General features: G+C 40.4%; 1 protein-coding gene across 11 annotated transcripts in view; it reads left to right on the plus strand.

Annotated features, from left to right (window-relative positions):
* The window catches only part of ERC2 (ELKS/RAB6-interacting/CAST family member 2), a 970,127-nt gene that overhangs the window by 185,939 nt on the left and 766,497 nt on the right, over positions 1-17,691 (plus strand). For 7 of the 11 annotated variants that reach the window (XM_074403633.1, XM_074403639.1, XM_074403634.1 and 4 more), the window contains exons 3-4: positions 1,374-1,397; positions 2,044-2,460. In XM_074403633.1, the coding sequence (XP_074259734.1) occupies positions 1,374-1,397; positions 2,044-2,460 (441 nt within the window). The remainder of the gene's footprint in view (positions 1-1,373; positions 1,398-2,043; positions 2,461-17,691) is intronic. The other 4 variants (XM_074403635.1, XM_074403637.1, XM_074403644.1 and 1 more) reach the window with 1 other exon arrangement.

Raw genomic sequence — 17,691 nt, forward strand, 5'->3', positions numbered from 1 at the left:
TGACTAAAATAAATGTTGCTGCTGTGAATATTTATGTATGAGTTAACTGATAAATGGATACGTAAAATACGTTATATTCATTCAATGGAATATTATTCAGCCATAAAAAGGAAAGAAGTACAGATACATACTACCACATAGATAAGCCTTGGAAACATGCTAAGTGAAAGAAACCACTTATTGAGTGATATCATTGATATGAAAGGTCCAGATTAGACATAAAGACAGAAAGTAAATTAGTGGTTACCAGGGCCAGAGGATAGGGAGGTAGATGGGAAGTGACTGCTAAAGGGCATGAGGTATCTTTTTGAGGTAATGTTCAAAAATTTATTGTGTTGATGATTGCACAACTTTGTGTGTTACACTTTACAGAGGAGTATTGTATTAAAAATGTATAATCTCCATCATTAAGTATGTATCAGTTTCTTTCTCTGCATTCAATACCCTGTGAGGCGCTGTAGTATACAGATGAGGAAGAGAGTATGTGTTCCCTATGCTCTAAGAATTTATCAATGGACATTCATAATTGGGAATATGAATTGGATACCCAGAAAAAAAATATAATCGAGATAGTGCATCACCCAGTGCTAGTTTCTGGGTGTAGGCCACACTCAGAAAGATCTTAGTACCTCTGAGTGTCAGCTATAGGAATTCAGAAAGATTTCAAAATATTGACTGCTCCAATATTCATATAACTTAGGTATAGTATTACCCATGCCTTACAATACTGTGAGTTCCCTGTGGGAGGAGCTATGTCTTATGTCCCTCTTGATTCCTGTGCTTAGCATTGTGTTCATTCCACAAGCAGGATCACATGTTTGGTGAATAAATAGCTGCTGTCTTAGAAGCCTCTTGGCTTGTCCATAGGGATAGAAATGACTTAAGGCTTGTGGCTGCCTCCTCTGACCAGGCTGGGGGGTTTGTCCTACGGGGAAAGGTATTGCTGAATTCGCCAACTATCTTCAAGCACGGGTGCTTTTCTCACATCTGATAACTGTTTTCTTTCTCTGGTGCTTTCACTCGACTTTGCTTAAAATGGTGACCCAAAATAACAGGTGCTTCCCTCTCTGGTAATATGTTCAAGACTTTGGGTTTCTGGGTCAGTGAGATTTAGGAAAACAAAAGTGAAATAAACTCACATTTGGTCTTTCTTTTTTTTTTCATGTCTATCAAATGTCAATGCTATAAATTCTGTGTAGCTTATGGGTCTTTGCTGTAATTAGAATTTTTTTTCTTTTTTTTTTTTCTTCTTTCTTCTGTGAAGGTACTTTATGTTGATTAAGTTCTTTATGTTAAATATCCTTTGCTTGCACTGAACTTTTCTTTGTGTTGATTTTTTGCTTCATTTTGTTTTCATTTCCCATGCTGTTCAGTTACTGGATGCCAGAAGAACCAAGGTTTGTCCACTCTCTGCAGCTTGTTTGTTCTGCTCTGCACAGCCTCACTTCCTTGCGTGTTTGAGTGTGTTTGTCTGTGCCTGCATTTATTCCCTTTTGCTTGCAGATGCAGTAATCCTGTTTACTAAACCTGTTCACAGCTTTATTTGTAAAAAATAAAGTCCTTGTTTGTGTCTACTTGTAGTGGATGCTATTATTTTCATTTTTAAATCAACACACATTGATCATGGAAAATAATGGATAGTACAATAAAGAATACCTTAGGAAACAAGGAATACTGAGTCTGGAGCGTTCTGGGCATAAAAAAGGTGTGTTTGTGAAAGTTTCCCTCTAACCTTTTCCACTTCCTAAATTAAAACGCTGTAGATGTATAATTTCCCTTGTGATTGACACTAATCTATTGTTTCTGTGTCTGTGTGCATTTCTCTTCTCCTAAGACATTCAGAAAGCATCACTGAATTAATCTACCCCTCTCCATGTGCTGTCCCATGCTTCTGAAGTCACCGTGAAGGAATTCATGGCTGGCCCTCCGGACCTCATGATTAACATTCCATCTTCATAGTGTGATGGCAGCAAATGGCACTTGACATTTTCATTGACTTTTTTTCCTTCTGTCTCCCCCCCCACTCCATCTTTCTCATTGCAGCACCTACAGTTGACAATCCAGGCCCTTCAAGATGAGCTGCGAACCCAGAGAGACCTCAACCACCTCCTTCAGCAAGAGAGTGGCAACCGAGGAGCAGAGCACTTCACCATCGAGCTGACTGAGGAGAACTTCAGGCGGCTCCAAGCTGAACATGACAGGCAGGCTAAGGAGCTGTTCCTTTTGAGAAAGACATTAGAGGAAATGGAGCTGAGAATTGAAACGCAGAAACAGACCCTCAATGCCCGAGATGAGTCAATTAAAAAACTTCTGGAGATGTTGCAAAGTAAAGGCTTGCCGTCCAAAAGCTTGGAGGATGACAATGAGCGAACGCGGCGGATGGCAGAGGCTGAGTCTCAGGTCAGCCACTTGGAAGTGATTTTAGACCAGAAAGAGAAGGAAAACATACATCTTAGAGAGGTAAGCGCATTCACTGTATTTTCCCAAAGCCTTAATTTGTAAGTGAAAATATGTTATCAAGTTATTTTCACAGCTTGGAAGATATCTACATCCTTAAAAATATTCACTTGGTCATCTGCTTTATGACATTTCTGCCAGCTTAAGACCATTAAACAGGAATTTTGTATTAGTCTTTGCTCACTGCACATACATTCCATTATTATTCAACATGTATCCAGGATCCAAGCATATGCAGGACATATCAACTCTAAGGTGGTTTACAATTGCTTTCCCACAGGTGGCTATGGTTTCAAAGTCTTTTAGGTATGGTACTATTAAGTTTATTTGTTTATCAAATATCACCCCTCTAAAGGATATGATTAGCAACACAATGACCCTAAATATTTTTATTACTGAATTAGGGATGGGATTTGCAGAAAGTAAAGCATATGGGTGTTTCTGGAAAAGAATGATAAAATGCACAGACCAATTTTGAATGTTTAGGGTTAAGATAATTTTTGTCTGCATTTACATTCATCCAGGATAGAGTATTACAGGTTTTCTGAGTTTGTGTTTTGCCTTTAGTGGATTAAATCATTTGAAGTCCTTCAGAGGCGGTCTCTATGGCCTTTTACCACCATTCACTGTTGGGATGCTCATGTGTCTGAGAATATGTGGTTGGGTAGAGCTTAGAAAAAATGTGGATGAATGCCAAGATTTGAAAATTTTATAGTAATTCCTTGCCACTGTGGTGGATATGGTCCTTAAAAGTATCATGCAGGCAAAACTGCTGTATCATGCAGGGTAACATGGATCACAGAGAAAACAGCAAGCAATAAAATGACATTATATATGTTTTCAAACTATTCTATAGTGATAAACAAAAATTCCAGAAGATATTTGCTTCTAGATCAAACTAGATTTCTTGGCATTATACCTGTTCAGATGGCAGTGCTTCTTGTGAGTCATTTGTTTGGTTGGTCAGAAGACATTGCTTCCGTCTTGGGATTTGCGAAAATGCAGATGCTCCCAAGAATTTGCTCTGATGTAGATTATATTTGCCTAGAACATATGAGCAGGCTTTTGTGTCTGCAAATTTAATATCCTCTACACTTATTCTTCCTTGTTTTGTTTTAATGATATTTTAGCAACATGCTTGGGAAACCACATGGCTTGGTTTCATATTAAAATGCTTAAAGAGATGTTTGGTTGGGCCTGGTCTTTCCATCCATCTTCCAAGAGGGTGAATGTGGTAAGCAGAATTCCAAGATGGCCTCCAGTGATCCCTACCGCTTGGAATTCACACCCTTATATAATCCTCTTTCTTTGAGTGTTCGTTGATTCTCATAATTTGCTCCTAAATAGTAGAATATGGCAAAAGTAATGGGATATCATGTTGCTTCCATGATTAGGTTACATAAGACCGTGACTTCCATCTTCCTAGCAGACTCTATTGCTTCTTAGCTTGCATGCTTTGATGAAGCAAGCTGCCATGTGGAGAGGCCCATGTGGTAAGGAGCTGAGGGTGGCCTCCAGCCAACACCCAGTAAAGAACAGAGGTACTCATTTCAACAACCACAAAGAATGGAAAACTGGTAACAACCATTTAGTGAGTTTGGAAGTGGATACTTCCCCAGTCCAAACTTCAGGTGAGATAACGGGTCCTGGGCTGATGTGTTGATTGCAGGCTGTGAGAGACTGTGAAGCAGAGTACCCACTTAAGCTGTGCCTGGATTCCTGACCCACAGAAACTGTGAGATAATAAATGTGTATTGTTTTAAGCTGCTGAATTTTGAAGTAATTTGTTACGCAGCAATAGATAACAAATACAGTAGGGCAGAAAGTAATTTTCTCCATGTCTTATTCATAGACCTCTTATGTAGTTTACAGAAGAGAAGCAGTAATTACTGGCATGTTGTTATTTGCATGTAGATTAACTGTAGATTTTGAACTCTTCTTGTGTTATCTCAAAACTGCAGTTGATAGAGGATCACTGTAGTTGGAAAAAGCTACTGTTTTATTTTGATGCTAAGGGGCAGCAAGGCTGTGATGGCAGAGAAATCTCCATCTGCAGCACCATCTTTCCCTCCTTGTTGGGATTTTGTGGTCAGGGTGACGTCATTCTTCTGCAGTTAGATTCTGCTTGTTGATAGCACTTACTAGATGGTGCCTTATTTGGCTGCCTCCATTTAAATGAATTTTAACATAATTACTCTTGGGTTTTCTGAGATTGGCTGGTCCTCACAATGGTCTGGTGTGGATATAGATCATGTTTAGATCCTTAAACACCAGTTTGAAAGCACAAAGAGGGGGCACAGAAAGTGCATCCCAATGCATTCAACTAGTTTCCTTTAGCATCAGACCAAAGTGAGTAGGTGACCCTTATTTTAGCTCATCAAGAAGGGCAGAATTTGGAAAATATAACTGTACTTAAAAAAAACCATGTTAAACTTGAACTCAACAAACAAGTCTTGAAGTTCTGAAAGGATCATTCCCAAGAGAATGGTTGTACTGCTTTGTGAGAGCCATTTGTTAAATTCTTAGAAATCTCATGATTCTGGTGTTAAACCACAGATAGCCTGAAATTGGTCATATTTGGTGTATTTACACCATGGAAATTGGAAGATGCTACTCTTATGGCCTACCTTCCCTATTCCCTTGCCTATTCCTGAAAGCCTATTTACTAGCACACCTCTGAATGAATGTTATGAAATGTTTACTTCTAGTACAGCAAGAAAATGCACTGTGGAATCAGAATATTACTTATTGGGAGAATTATGATTATGCATGTATTAACTACTCATAGTTCCTCAAAAATTTTCAAAATAGTATTTGTAAGTGTCAGCTTATGTGCCAGGCATCATGAAGAGTGCTTTACATTGAGTCATCTCATCCATCCATTCATCCATCCATCCATCCATCCATCCATCCATCCATCCATCCATTCCTTTGTTGGATGAATACTTATTGAAGATCTGTTTTGGGACATAGCAATAATTAATAAAACTTACCTTCATGGTGCTTACATTCTATTGGAATAAAATAGATGACAATTTTACGGCTAAATAGAGGCATGTCATGAAGAAAAGAAGAGAGTGAAGCACTAGCGATCTGGGTGGGGCTAATTTTATATTGGGTTGTCAGGGAACCAGCCATGTGAGGATCGCAGAAGACTATTCCACTCAGATGAAAGGCCCGTGGCCTAGAAGGTAGGTGCTGTTACTTTGCCCATCTTACCTGAGGGAACTGAGGGACAAACCCAGTGTTACACTGCTGACATGGTGAAGCTGGTATTTGAATCAGGCTGACTCTGGAGTCACAGCTCTTAAACCATTTTATTATGTTCCATTTCTTTTCTTTTCTTTTCTTTCTTTCTTTTCTTTTTTTTTTTTTGAGATGGGGGTCTCACTCTGTCACCCAGGTTGGAGTACAGTGGCACGGTCTTGGCTTACTGCAACCTCTACTTCCCAGGCTCCAGTGATCCTCCCACCTCAGACTCTTGAATAACTGGTACTACAGGCATGTGCCACCATGCCTGGCTATTTTTTGTGTGTTTTTGGTAAAGATGGGGTTGCACCATGTTGCCCAGGCTAGTTTTCTGAGCTTAAGCGATCTGCCCACCTCAGCCTCCCAAAGTGCTGGGATTACAGGTCTGAGCCACTACTCCTGGCCTATAACCCTATTCTAAAAGAAATTTTTCCCAAATTGTGCTTGGTAGAACAGACATTTTGTGAGCTGTTGATATGTGTTATGAGAGAAAAAGGGCTGCAGTGCCAAGTGAACTTGGGGAAATGAGGGATTCCACAGAGTCTCAGTTTCAGTCTTTAATATGCAGATATGCATTAGTCATTTCTAAGAAGGGGACCAGAGAAGGCAGAGCTTCTCGAAAGTACATGACTTGCTTTCCTCTTGTTGCACTGGTGCTCTTTGTAAGACATTTTTGAAAAATGCTATGCTAGAAAATAAAAAAGTACTTTTAATTAATGACCTGCAAAATATGTAAAAATAGATAAATCGTTGTTTCCCATTGCCAAACAACTGGTTATTTCCTTCATTAGTTATTTTGTAAGGCAAAGTTTATTGCAGGCTATTTCCACATTCTCTGCTGAGTTTTAGAATGTACTTCTTTGTCAGGGTATTTTTTTTTTTTTTTTTTTTTTTAGTAGAAAAATGTGTCTGACCACTTTTGTTATTAAACCAGTAAGAATAACTGAGCTTGAATAAAGAAGTTGCCTGACCTCTGTTAATATAGATGAATCTAAAACAATATTTAAAATGTACTTGAGGTTTTAAGTTCAGTGTGTTCCTGATTTCGTTTTCATTATGCACAGTTTGAGTAGGTTGGGGCTAGGCAGCGTGGGGCTGGGGAATGGAGTGCTAGTGGTTTTATGATTCATTCTCAGGCAGAGGTGGTGGACCTCACATAAACCCCATCTCTTGGCCTTGTTCAGCTTATTGTTTTAGGAGATTTGGAGTTGGCAGGAGTTGCATATGGAGTGGGTTGGGTTGCGTTAGTGTCTTATAGTCTTTTGGTGGTCTGGAAAAGGCTGAGTATGAAAGCAACCACCTCTTTGTCTGGCAGGAAACACCAACAAAAAGGTTATGATCTCAACTTATTTGGAAGACCAAAACCATTGCCCAGGAACTACAACTGATATGCTAATGTGAGCTGAAAGGTTGGCCAAAAATCAGCATTACTCACTAGCATTGTCTGATGCATTTGGATACAGGTTGATTTGATAAGACATTGTTTGATGTGATCATAGTTTACCTTGTACTCTTGCTTTTTCTGCAAAGAACATATTGTTCCATGTAGAAGTTTTAGTGATCAAGTATCTGAAAGAAACACTGCTAATCTCATTAAAGAAAAGGAAATAGATTAATAGACCAAGATCCTCTTGTATTTACTCTGCTTACTATTTTCTTGACTGGTCCTTAGGAGAGAGTTAGGGGTCTTTGGACGTATCTTGCTGTAAGATCTTGATTGGAAGGCAGATCTGTTCTGCTACTAATCTATTGATTTCTTATGTTAATCCCTTTGGGCAACTTGCCTTTCTTTGGTAGCAGGTAGGAGAAAGAGGTAACATGAAGTCTTGGCCTCCTGGTTTATTTATCCAGGTTGACCCCAGGACAGTGGAATTTCCACCAAGGCAAAAGGTATTGCCTAGAATTTCTTAGGCTGTCAGACCTTTACTGATGGCTCAAACTTTCCCCGTATAATCTTTGCCTAAACTTCTAAATGCCATTCCAGTCCCCCTTCTCAAAACCATATGGCTTCCTTAACACCTGCTTGTCTCTAGTTCTGCTGACCTAAGCCATGATTTTGCTGATGCAGGCATTTCTAATTCTGACTCTACACATTCAACACGTTCTATTTCTACCAACAAAGCTAATTACAGAAACTATTCTCAAACATATAAATATGTTTTATATGCACAATCTTTTACAAGGGCTGTTTCCTATACATATTACATAACTTAATAATTGCTCCCTGTTTTAATACGGTAAGTTTCTTACCTGATCAGTACATTCCATCAGTATTCCCAGACCTCAGATATTGCCAGTAGATGCTCAATAAATACTGTAATGAGTGAAACATTGGTTTAAAATACATAGAGAATTATTCTGTGGTTTATTTTGTTAATATCAGAAAAGTTCATAATGGTTGGTATGAGCTCTATTTAAAGAAAAAATGTTTTCTGCATCATTGCTCTGTGTTTGGAGTGGAGGAGAAAGTTTGAGGGTAGCTTTAGCTGGTGGTCTTCCTTCATTTTTTTCCAAAACGTGTTGGACATCATTGAACATCCATATGGAGGATGTTGTGGGAGTATCAGTGGCAATCTTGTGGTCTTGTTCAGAGATTCAGGTGAGCAATAAGAGGAACAGTTTACAATTATCAAGTCTTGTTCTGTGCTAAGTAAATACTGTTGTTATATATATTACACAGATAGGGAAACAGAGGCACAGTGAGGTAAGTAATTGCCTCCAGTCACACACCACAAAAGCTGCAATCAAGATTGGAAACTGGGTAGTGTGACTCTAGAGTCTGTACCTGTCCCCATTGCATGCTACTGCTTGTTGGGGTGGTACACTGATAGGCCTTGAATGGCACCCAAATGCTGTGCAGCTTAGAGGCAGGAGAGCTGACAACTGGCTTCATCCACGGTAGAGCCGGTCTTCAAGGCAGGAATAATTTTGGCACATTGGGTTGGTGGGAAAGCACAACTGGAGAAGAAATGACTGAGTCAAGTCACAGAGATGAGAACTGTGGAGGGTTTGAGGCACAGTGAGTTCGGAGCTGTTAAAACTCTGCCGTTCAGTCGGGGGAGGAAATAATGCTGAGCAAATGGTTTGGAATCAGATCACTGAGGGCTCTGAGGATCAGACACAGGGAAGTGGCTTTACTCTGTAGGCTCTGGGGAGCTTTTGAAGGCATTTGGCCTGGAGAATAATGTGACCAGAGAAGATGGTCAGTTGATAATGGATTAGATGGGAAGAGAACTAAAGCATGGAGAGAAGTCAGAAGGATACTGTGGTTGTTCAGGTTACCAAGAGTGGGAATCTGGGTGGTGACTATGGAAGTTGAAGGGAATGGTTGTCTCCATCTGCAGGCAGGACCTTGACAACTTAAGAACTGAATGCTGGGAGCTTTGAGGAGGAAGAGACAGCTGCTGTAGACCTGTGGGTGGGCAGACGGTGCAGCAGTGGGCAGGCAAGGGTTGTCAGCAGGAGGAGCTGGTGTTGAGGGAAGACTTAGAATGTACTGAGTTTGATGAAATCCTGGTGGAGCTGTGCAGCCAAGGTTGGGAATGTGGGTGAAGAAATGGTTGTGACATTCTGCCCAAGTACACAAGGCATTTCTGACTATTGCTCAGTTTTATTTATTTTTTTCACACACATCTGATCGTTTGTAATCACAATGCCCCGAGGTCAGGAGCATTCTAAAACATGCTGTTTATTTACTCCTACTAGTATTTAACGACTAGAATTGAATGTTTCTCCTTTGTGCCTCTTTCCCGAGTAAGCATCTGATTTTGAATATGGTATCTCTTTTGAGATTATGTGGAATTTTCATTGACTGATGCTAGTTGGAGACAGATTCCCTTTGTTTTCACTGAATTCCATTTTCTCCGTGTACTCCATGCAGGATGGATGTCAATGAAACATCTTTCCAGAAAAGCGCTCTCTCTGTAATCTGACAGTGCATCCAAGAGTAGGCTGTCATAATTTTTACCCTCACATTTCTGATGACATAGAAAATAGATTCCTTTCTGTTTAGCGTCATTTGCCTTATCTTTAAATTTTCATACATTCTTTAAAGTTTGAATGCTGCATGCTAATTACCCCATTTTCATTTCAATGAGTATCATAGTTCGCTTTTTATAGTAACAGAGACTGGTGGAGCCCCAGGAAGACATTAGACAGAAGGCATTTTGAAACCTGCTGAGAAAAGAAAGTGACAGGGTTGGGGGTGTGGGGAGGCACCAGGGAGGAGTGAGAATATCAGGACTTCACCCTCATCCTCCAGCTTTACCTTAGGTGTGACGATGCTCTGAAAAACATTCTTGGGATAACTGACAAAATTTATCATGATCATCATCATTTGTTAAAACAGTGCCCTACAAATAAAATCTCAGCAGTGAGAAAGGACCTCAAGCACAGTTACTGTGAGTATGTTAGCATGTTTCATAAGCTGCAGCAATGGGAAGTTGAGACAGGCTCAGCTGTACCAAGGCCCTACCTGTTTTGAGTGGAAACATTAATACTTTACACGTGGAGGAGGCTTGGTAGTTTATAAAACACATTCCGTTTTAATGATTTCCTCAGATACTTCTGGCAACCCTTAGAGGACATGGAGGCTCAGAGAAATGAAGCAGTGATGACATGTGACATTTGCTGGACACTCACTAAGGGCAGCCTGTGACAGACACTTCCCGAGGAGTGCCATTTAATTCTTCCAACAATATTCTGAACAGAACAGTGGTTTCTCTGCCTCTCAGGTTGGGAAGTTGAGGCCTAGAGAGGTGACGCGACTGGCCTAGGTTCTCAGAGCACATAGCGATGGGTGGATCTGGCATTCAAATTTGGACCTGCTGATTGAAGTACCTTGTACCTAACCACTTCTTGTTGCTGCCAGGGATTTCATTGTAAGCCAGAGTAGACCACAGACTAGGATTCTGGTCTTCTGACTTCTTGATCAAGGATATTTTCTCTGTAAATGTGAAAAAGGAAAAAAGTGCAAAAGGCTCTGATTTATTTTCTTACCATATCTTATCAGGGCCTGTTGAATTGGTGAGTATAAGTCTGTGAGGTCATAGAGCAGTGGAAAGATTAAACAGTGCTATGTAGAAGGCAACATCAGGGCTAGGTCTTCCCATTCCATTTTTGGCTCATGAAAATGAAAGCACCTGGCCCTCCATAAATGCTTCACAAATAGGTGGATTTTTATGAGCAGAGAATAAGGACAAATGGGTGGCACTTAGAATCAGACCTTTCCCATTTCATCAAAGTTAGCTTTATGTTACAATTTTTTTAAAAAATTCATTCTGGCCGGGCGCGGTGGCTCAAGCTTGTAATCCCAGCACTTTGGGAGGCCGAGGCTGGTGGATCACGAGGTCAAGAGATCGAGACCATCCTGGTCAACATGGTGAAACCCCGTCTCTACTAAAAATACAAAAAAATTAGCTGGGCATGGTGGCGCGCGCCTGTAATCCCAGCTACTCAGGAGGCTGAGGCAGGAGAATTGCCTGAACCCAGGAGGCGGAGGTTGCGGTGAGCCGAGATCACGCCATTGCACTCCAGCCTGGGTAACAAGAGCGAAACTCCGTCTCAAAAAAAAAAAAAAATTCATTCTTATTTTTTTATTTTTTATTGCATTTTAGGTTTTGGGGTACATGTGAAGAACATGCAAGATTGTTGCATAGGTACACACATGGCGGTGTGATTTGTTGCCTTCCTCCCCTTCACCTAGTTCTGGCATTTCTCCCCATGCTATCTCTCCCCAACTCCCCACTCCCCCGCTGTCCCTCCTCTATTTTTCCCCAACAGACCCCAGCGTGTGATGCTCCCCTTCCTGTGTCCATGTGTTCTCATTGTTCAACACCCACCTGTGAGCAAGAACATGCGGTGTTTGATTTTCTGCTCTTGTGTCAGTTTGCTGAGATGACGGTTTCCAGGTTCATCCATGTCCCTACAGAGGACATGAACTCATGTTTTTGATGGCTGCATAATGTTCCATGGTGTATATGTGCCACATTTTCCCTGTCCAGTCTATCATCGATGGCCATTTGGGTTTGTTCCAGGTCTTTGCTATTGTAAACAGTGCTGCAATGAACATTCATGTGCATATGGCCTTATAGTAGAACAACTTATAATCCTTTGGATATATACCCTGTAGTGGGATTGCTGGGTCAAATGAAATTTCTATTTCTAGGTCCTTGAGGAATCACCACACCGTCTTCCACAATGGTTGAACTAATTTACACTCCCACCAACAGTGTAAAAGTGTTCCTGTTTCTCCACATCCTCTCCAGCATCGGTTGTCTCCAGATTTTTTAATGATCGCCATTCTAACTGGTGTGAGATGGTATCTCAGTGTAGTTTTGATTTGCATTTCTCTAATGACCAGTGATGATGAGCATTTTTTCATATGTTTGTTGGCCTCATGTATGTCTTCTTTTGTAAAGTGTCTGTTCATATCCTTTGCCCACTTTTGAATGGGCTTGTTTTTTTCTTGTAAATCTGTTTTAGTTCTTTGTAGATTCTTAATGTCAGCCCCTTGTCAGATGGGTAGATTGCAAAAATTTTTTCCCATTCTGTTGGTTGCCAGTTCACTCTAATGACTGTTTCTTTTGCTGTGCAGAAGCTGTGGAGTTTGATTAGGTCCCATTTGTCTATTTTGGCTTCTGTTGCCAATGCTTTTGGTGTTTTGGTCGTGAAGTCCTTGTCTATGTATTCTTATCTCACTGCCAAAAAGAAATGCTTTGTCTCCCAAAACCAACATTACTTTTTATCTAGTTTTTGTTGAGTATTTTGGGTTTCTTTCTGTGTCAATTGTGAGACACAGAAATTGTATTTATAATTCCTAAGACATGTGCATTTTCTTGCTCTTCTAATTTGAAAAGCAAAATCTACTTTCTAATTTTAAAAGCAAAATCTACTTTCCCATCTACCTTGGCTTGGATGTGAAAGGGCTGCTTTCTTTGGGTTTCCAGTTTGGCATGTAGGTTGAGGGGTCTCTTCAATGTTTTGGATAGAGTGTTAAAAAGGCAATGTGAACTGCTAGTGGGTGATTCTTAGGAGTGGCTACGGTTACAGCAGCTATTACACATAAGAATGAATTAAATTCTCACAAAAGGAAAAGTATAATTCTGTATAAGTAGTTTGTAGAAAAAAGAGAAAGGTGAGTGCGACTTCAAGAGTAAAAATTACAAAGCCTTGCTACGCTTTTAGATCAAGAATTGACAAAGTATAGACTATGGGCCAAAAGTGTCCTGCAGCATTTATTATTATAATTTTTTTTAATGGCCTGGGAGCTAAGAATGTTTTTTAACCTTTTAAAATGATTACATTTGAAAGGATTACAAAAGTACATATGTAATATCCTCTATTTTGCCTCTTGGTCCACAAAGCCTAAAATATTTGCTACCTGGCCCTTTAAGTATGCTGACCCCTGAATTAGATAATAAGTAACTAGCTTTTTGAATTAAGAATAAGTAAGTAGCTGTTGTAAAAGCCTGTCCGCAATTAGTTTTATTTAGAGAATCAAATCTTAACTACTTTTACATATAGCTTTTGAAGTTTGCTTTCTTGTTTACATAGGGCTTTTGAAGTTTGTTTTAAATCAGAAAACGTTATTTTTTCTGCCATTTGTGCCCATTTTTCTTTTACAGTTATTAGATCTGTGGTTTTGGTCTCTAGATTCTTAACACACTGAGTATTGTCAGTTATCACGAAAAGTCTGTACCTCTTTTAGGAGTGTTAGGAAGGAACCCAGGCAGATTCCAAAGGGACTGTGAGTGGAGACTTCTCTAAGAATCACCAGGGAAGTGGAGATTACTATTCAAACTCCAGGAGAATTAGGACTTCTTTACCTAATAAAAACACAGGCTTCCTCCTAGTCCTCCTCCTCCTTCTGTTATTAAATACCTGCGTTTATTGACACTTTTGAGACCTACACAATTAGTGCTTTAAAAAATGTGGCTGCTTTGATGGAACTGACCTGAAAAAGAAACTGTGTATATATGCAGGTTGTGTTAAAAAATATTGACATGTGGTGGTGGTTAGTGTGCCCTGGACTTGCCAGGTTTCCCCACGGACAGAGGTCTTACTCAGCTAAGCCAGGATTTGGTCAGGAGAACAGCTAGTTCCCTTATCACTCTCTGCCCTTCTTCCTGCCCTCAGGGCAGTCACATCTCTCCCACATCTGTTTGAGCTGGGTTGCCAGACATTTGAGCATTTTTAGTGTTGGGGGAAGACTGCCTGTTACTAGGATGTTGCTGACCTGGCATAGTCCAGGGATTTTCAGTCTGAGCAAGGTGATTGTTGTGGGGGCTGTACTGTGCATTGCAGGATGTGGAGCAGTGGGCCTCAGCTTACTCGATGTGATTCGCACTTATGTCCTTCCCCAGATTGTGCCGGCAGCAACAAAAAAGTCTCCAGACATTGCAAAATAGCCTCCAGGGGACAAAATCACCCTGGTGGTGAACTGCTGGTACAGAGTGACCCATCCTTCTGCTGGCTGGCCTGGGGCTGTGGCAAGAACCGTAACTCCTAGCTCCACCTGTTTGAAACATGGTTTTATTGAGGAAGCGCAGCCCAGATCAGGAGACTTCTTTACCCAGTGTCTGACTGCAGGGGATTTAACTAGGAAGCAGATGTGCTGGGGGGAGGTGGGAATGGGAGCTTGAGCCTAAAAGGAAACAGAAGTGTGTGTGTGTGTGTGTGTGTGTGTGTGTGTGTTTGTGTGTGACACACACACACACACACAGAGAGAGAGAGAGAGAGAGAGAGAGAGACAGAGACAGAGATTGAGACAGAGACAGAGACACAGAGACAGATGGAGGGAGAAATTGAGACAGAAGCTGCCTTCAACTTTCCCCCCTCCCTCACTCCTTCCATCTCAGAAACTGTAGGGCTGGAAATGAGTCCTGCAAAATAAATCTAAAGGAGGGGTTGGGGGTGGTATTTTGTCTGATATACCACATGGGAAGATTGGAACTTTGTGAAAATAAAAGACATTTGATTCTCAGGAGTATTTATGGAGGTAATAATTATGGATCTGAGAAGACACATAAACCTTACATTTTGACTACTGGACTCTCACTATTAATTGGCAGTTTTATTTTACAATAAAAGTTGTCGTCCCTGCTTTCCCCCAAATGGCCTTTGTGTCTCCCTTTCTGTTTTTTAAATAAACATTTCTCTACATGAACTGCCTCCTCCTCCTCCCCCTGCCACCAGCACCACCAAACTTCAGAATAATTTTGGAGTGCAGTGGTTTTATCATGTGGAAATGTAGCGCAGATGTTCAGAATTACCTTTTCTTTCCCCCTTTAAAACATTGTGACCACACATGCTTTGCTCTAAGTGCTATTAAGTATTTTTATTATTGCTATTAAAAAAATCTTGCCTCAGGCAGAGTCCCCACTGCAGCTCAATTCAAGGCAAGTATTAAAATAGCAGCAAATATTTACCCATAACACATTAAAAATCTGCACTCATGTTTGGCTTTATTTTTTGACTCACTTGACTAAATCCTCCGTCTAGTTTTATCCTATCTTCCTGACTCTAAAACTTTAAGTTCAGACTGTATGACTTTGTTCACCTACCACGCTCACCCCAAAATTTCTCTAAACTTGAGTTTTCTTTTTATCCCGCATATGTCTTTGAACTTAGCCTGATCATAGAATGAATTTTGATGGGAGGATTTCAACTTCCAGTTAGTGCATGTTTTAAAAAGTTATTAGTGAAGCAAAGTCCTTTTCTGCAGAGAATCTTGCAGATTCGTGGCAGGGGTTCTGAGTTCTTAGAGTACCACACACTGGGGCCAGTGGTCATTTAGCAAGGAAATGCTTATCAACATTTAACGCATCTTGCCCTCAGAAACCTATTTAAGGAGATTAGCTACCACTCTAAGCTTAACTTCTTTTAGATTTATTAGTACTGCTTTCTCTTTGTATCTCTTGTCCAGCCTTAAAAATATTTCTCCAAAGAGTTCCTTAAAAAAAGCAACAACTTCTTTTATGATTTAATTACTTGAATCTGGAATTAAGAGCTCCCTCACTACCTATGTGCACTTTTTAGTATGCTAGAAATTAATCCTGGTTTAGACAAATTATCTTCTTTAACACAACTTTTTTCATCCATATCCAAATAGGAATTCATTGCAAGGTGATACACTTTTAAAGTGTGGAGGAGGCCTTTGCCATTCTGACAGAGTCCACACAGAAAAGAAGAGGCAAACTCTGTGCCTTAGACAGTTGAAATGACTCTTTTTATTTTTTTTTAGAGATGGGGTCTTACTATGTTGCCCAGGCTGATCTTGAACTCCTTGGCTCAAGTGATCCTCCTGTCTCAGCCTCCCCAAGTGCTGGGATTACAGGTGTGAGCCATCATGCCTGGCTGAGAAATGATTTTTAATATAGGTATTCCACTGTACCTTCATGATACACAGTGATGTTTCCATCAGTGGTCTCCATTGCAATGCTTTCATGATGCATGTCAAGGATTAGATCAAACTTTAGCTGTTTTAAAAGACAGAATCCCACACAATGGCTAAATCCTTGCCAATTGCACACTGAAATCTTGAGATGCCTTGAAAACCTGCCAGGCGCAAATCTCAGTGGTTATTGTTAGGATGCCTCTTAAGCAACTCTTACAGGCTGAGCAATCATGACAATTTAGTGGACATTTGAGGATATTTGTGCTGAGCGTGGGGACTTCTGAGCCATGATGACACAGCATTTTCCAGAAGACAGGAAACCTTTGATTCTTTATCTTTTCTTCTTTTTCTAGGCTGTAGTTGTCTTTGCAGGTGGGTCTCCTTGCTTTGTTGCCCTACAGATACAAATGTGTATTGCATAGGGGACTTACAGAGAATGGTCCAAAATGGCTGCATTTCCTGAAATCACAGCAGCCTCCTAAGGAGTCTGTGTGGCACTGGAACATCTGAGGATTGTTGGGCTTATCATGGAATAGAGGTCATGGAACCTCATCTTGGGAGGTCCTAGAGGGATGATGTTAATAGCATAAAGCAGCAGCAGCAGCAGCATGGTTAGATGGAAGATCTTCTAGCTGCAGGCATGGAGCTCAGGGCTGTACTCACTTCTTCCTCAGAGCAACTCTATGAGATGTAGGTGCTGACATTGTCCCATTACCTAATCAGGGCAGTTAAGTAACTTGGCTGAGACCTCACAGGGGACTTGACCTCAGAAATGAGAACCAGCATACCATCTACTGTTTTGTAGAAAGTCAAAATAACTTCTAGTCATTTCTTCCCACCCAGTTCCTTTCCTTCTTTCTGGTTTGTTTTCTTTGAAACTTTCCTTTTCTGTTTGGGCGTCTCATCTGGTTTCCATTATGACCTCATTTAAAATCTTATTCTTTCTCCTAATATGTTGGTTTCCCTCTCTTATTTTAACCTTAATCATTTGCTTCCCATTGTGTTTTTATCTGCATTGTTTTATGAGGTTAATTACCTTTGTTGTCGTATTTCTAGTAGCTGTTCTGCACTTTTGCAAGAGACCTGGGAAAGCTAGTGAAATTTACAGGAGAATTCCGGTCTAATAGAATTTTAATCAGCAGTTTTCTCTGCCTCCTACAAAATCTTTGCATTCACCTGCTTGGGTTTACTCTTTGGTCTCAAGTGACATGACCTGTGCAAAGCATTTTGCACAGGCTTGGCTCAGCAAATATCATTTATGTTTCCTTGAGGAAAAATAAGGAGGAGGTAATCAAGAGTTGCCTTCATGTCAGTTGGTCTCCTTGTAAAACAAGTCCATGCACCCTTTACAAGTCACTGACTCCTCTCCTTGGGATCATACCTTGCCTGGTGTCACTTATTGGGTTACTGGTGTTTGTTCTGAGATGTGGCAAACCTTGTATTTATTGTCCTACTTTCATTCTGTAATTGCTTTAGAATGTTATGGAGACAGTTATATTGTATGGGAAATATCTGATTCACAGGGCTTGAATAAGTAAACTTAAATGTAATACATGCTAAGTACTCATAAAGCTTGTCACTTTGTAGGT

Source organism: Saimiri boliviensis, chromosome 8, assembly GCF_048565385.1.
Source record: "Saimiri boliviensis isolate mSaiBol1 chromosome 8, mSaiBol1.pri, whole genome shotgun sequence".
Classification (NCBI taxonomy): domain Eukaryota; kingdom Metazoa; phylum Chordata; class Mammalia; order Primates; family Cebidae; genus Saimiri; species Saimiri boliviensis.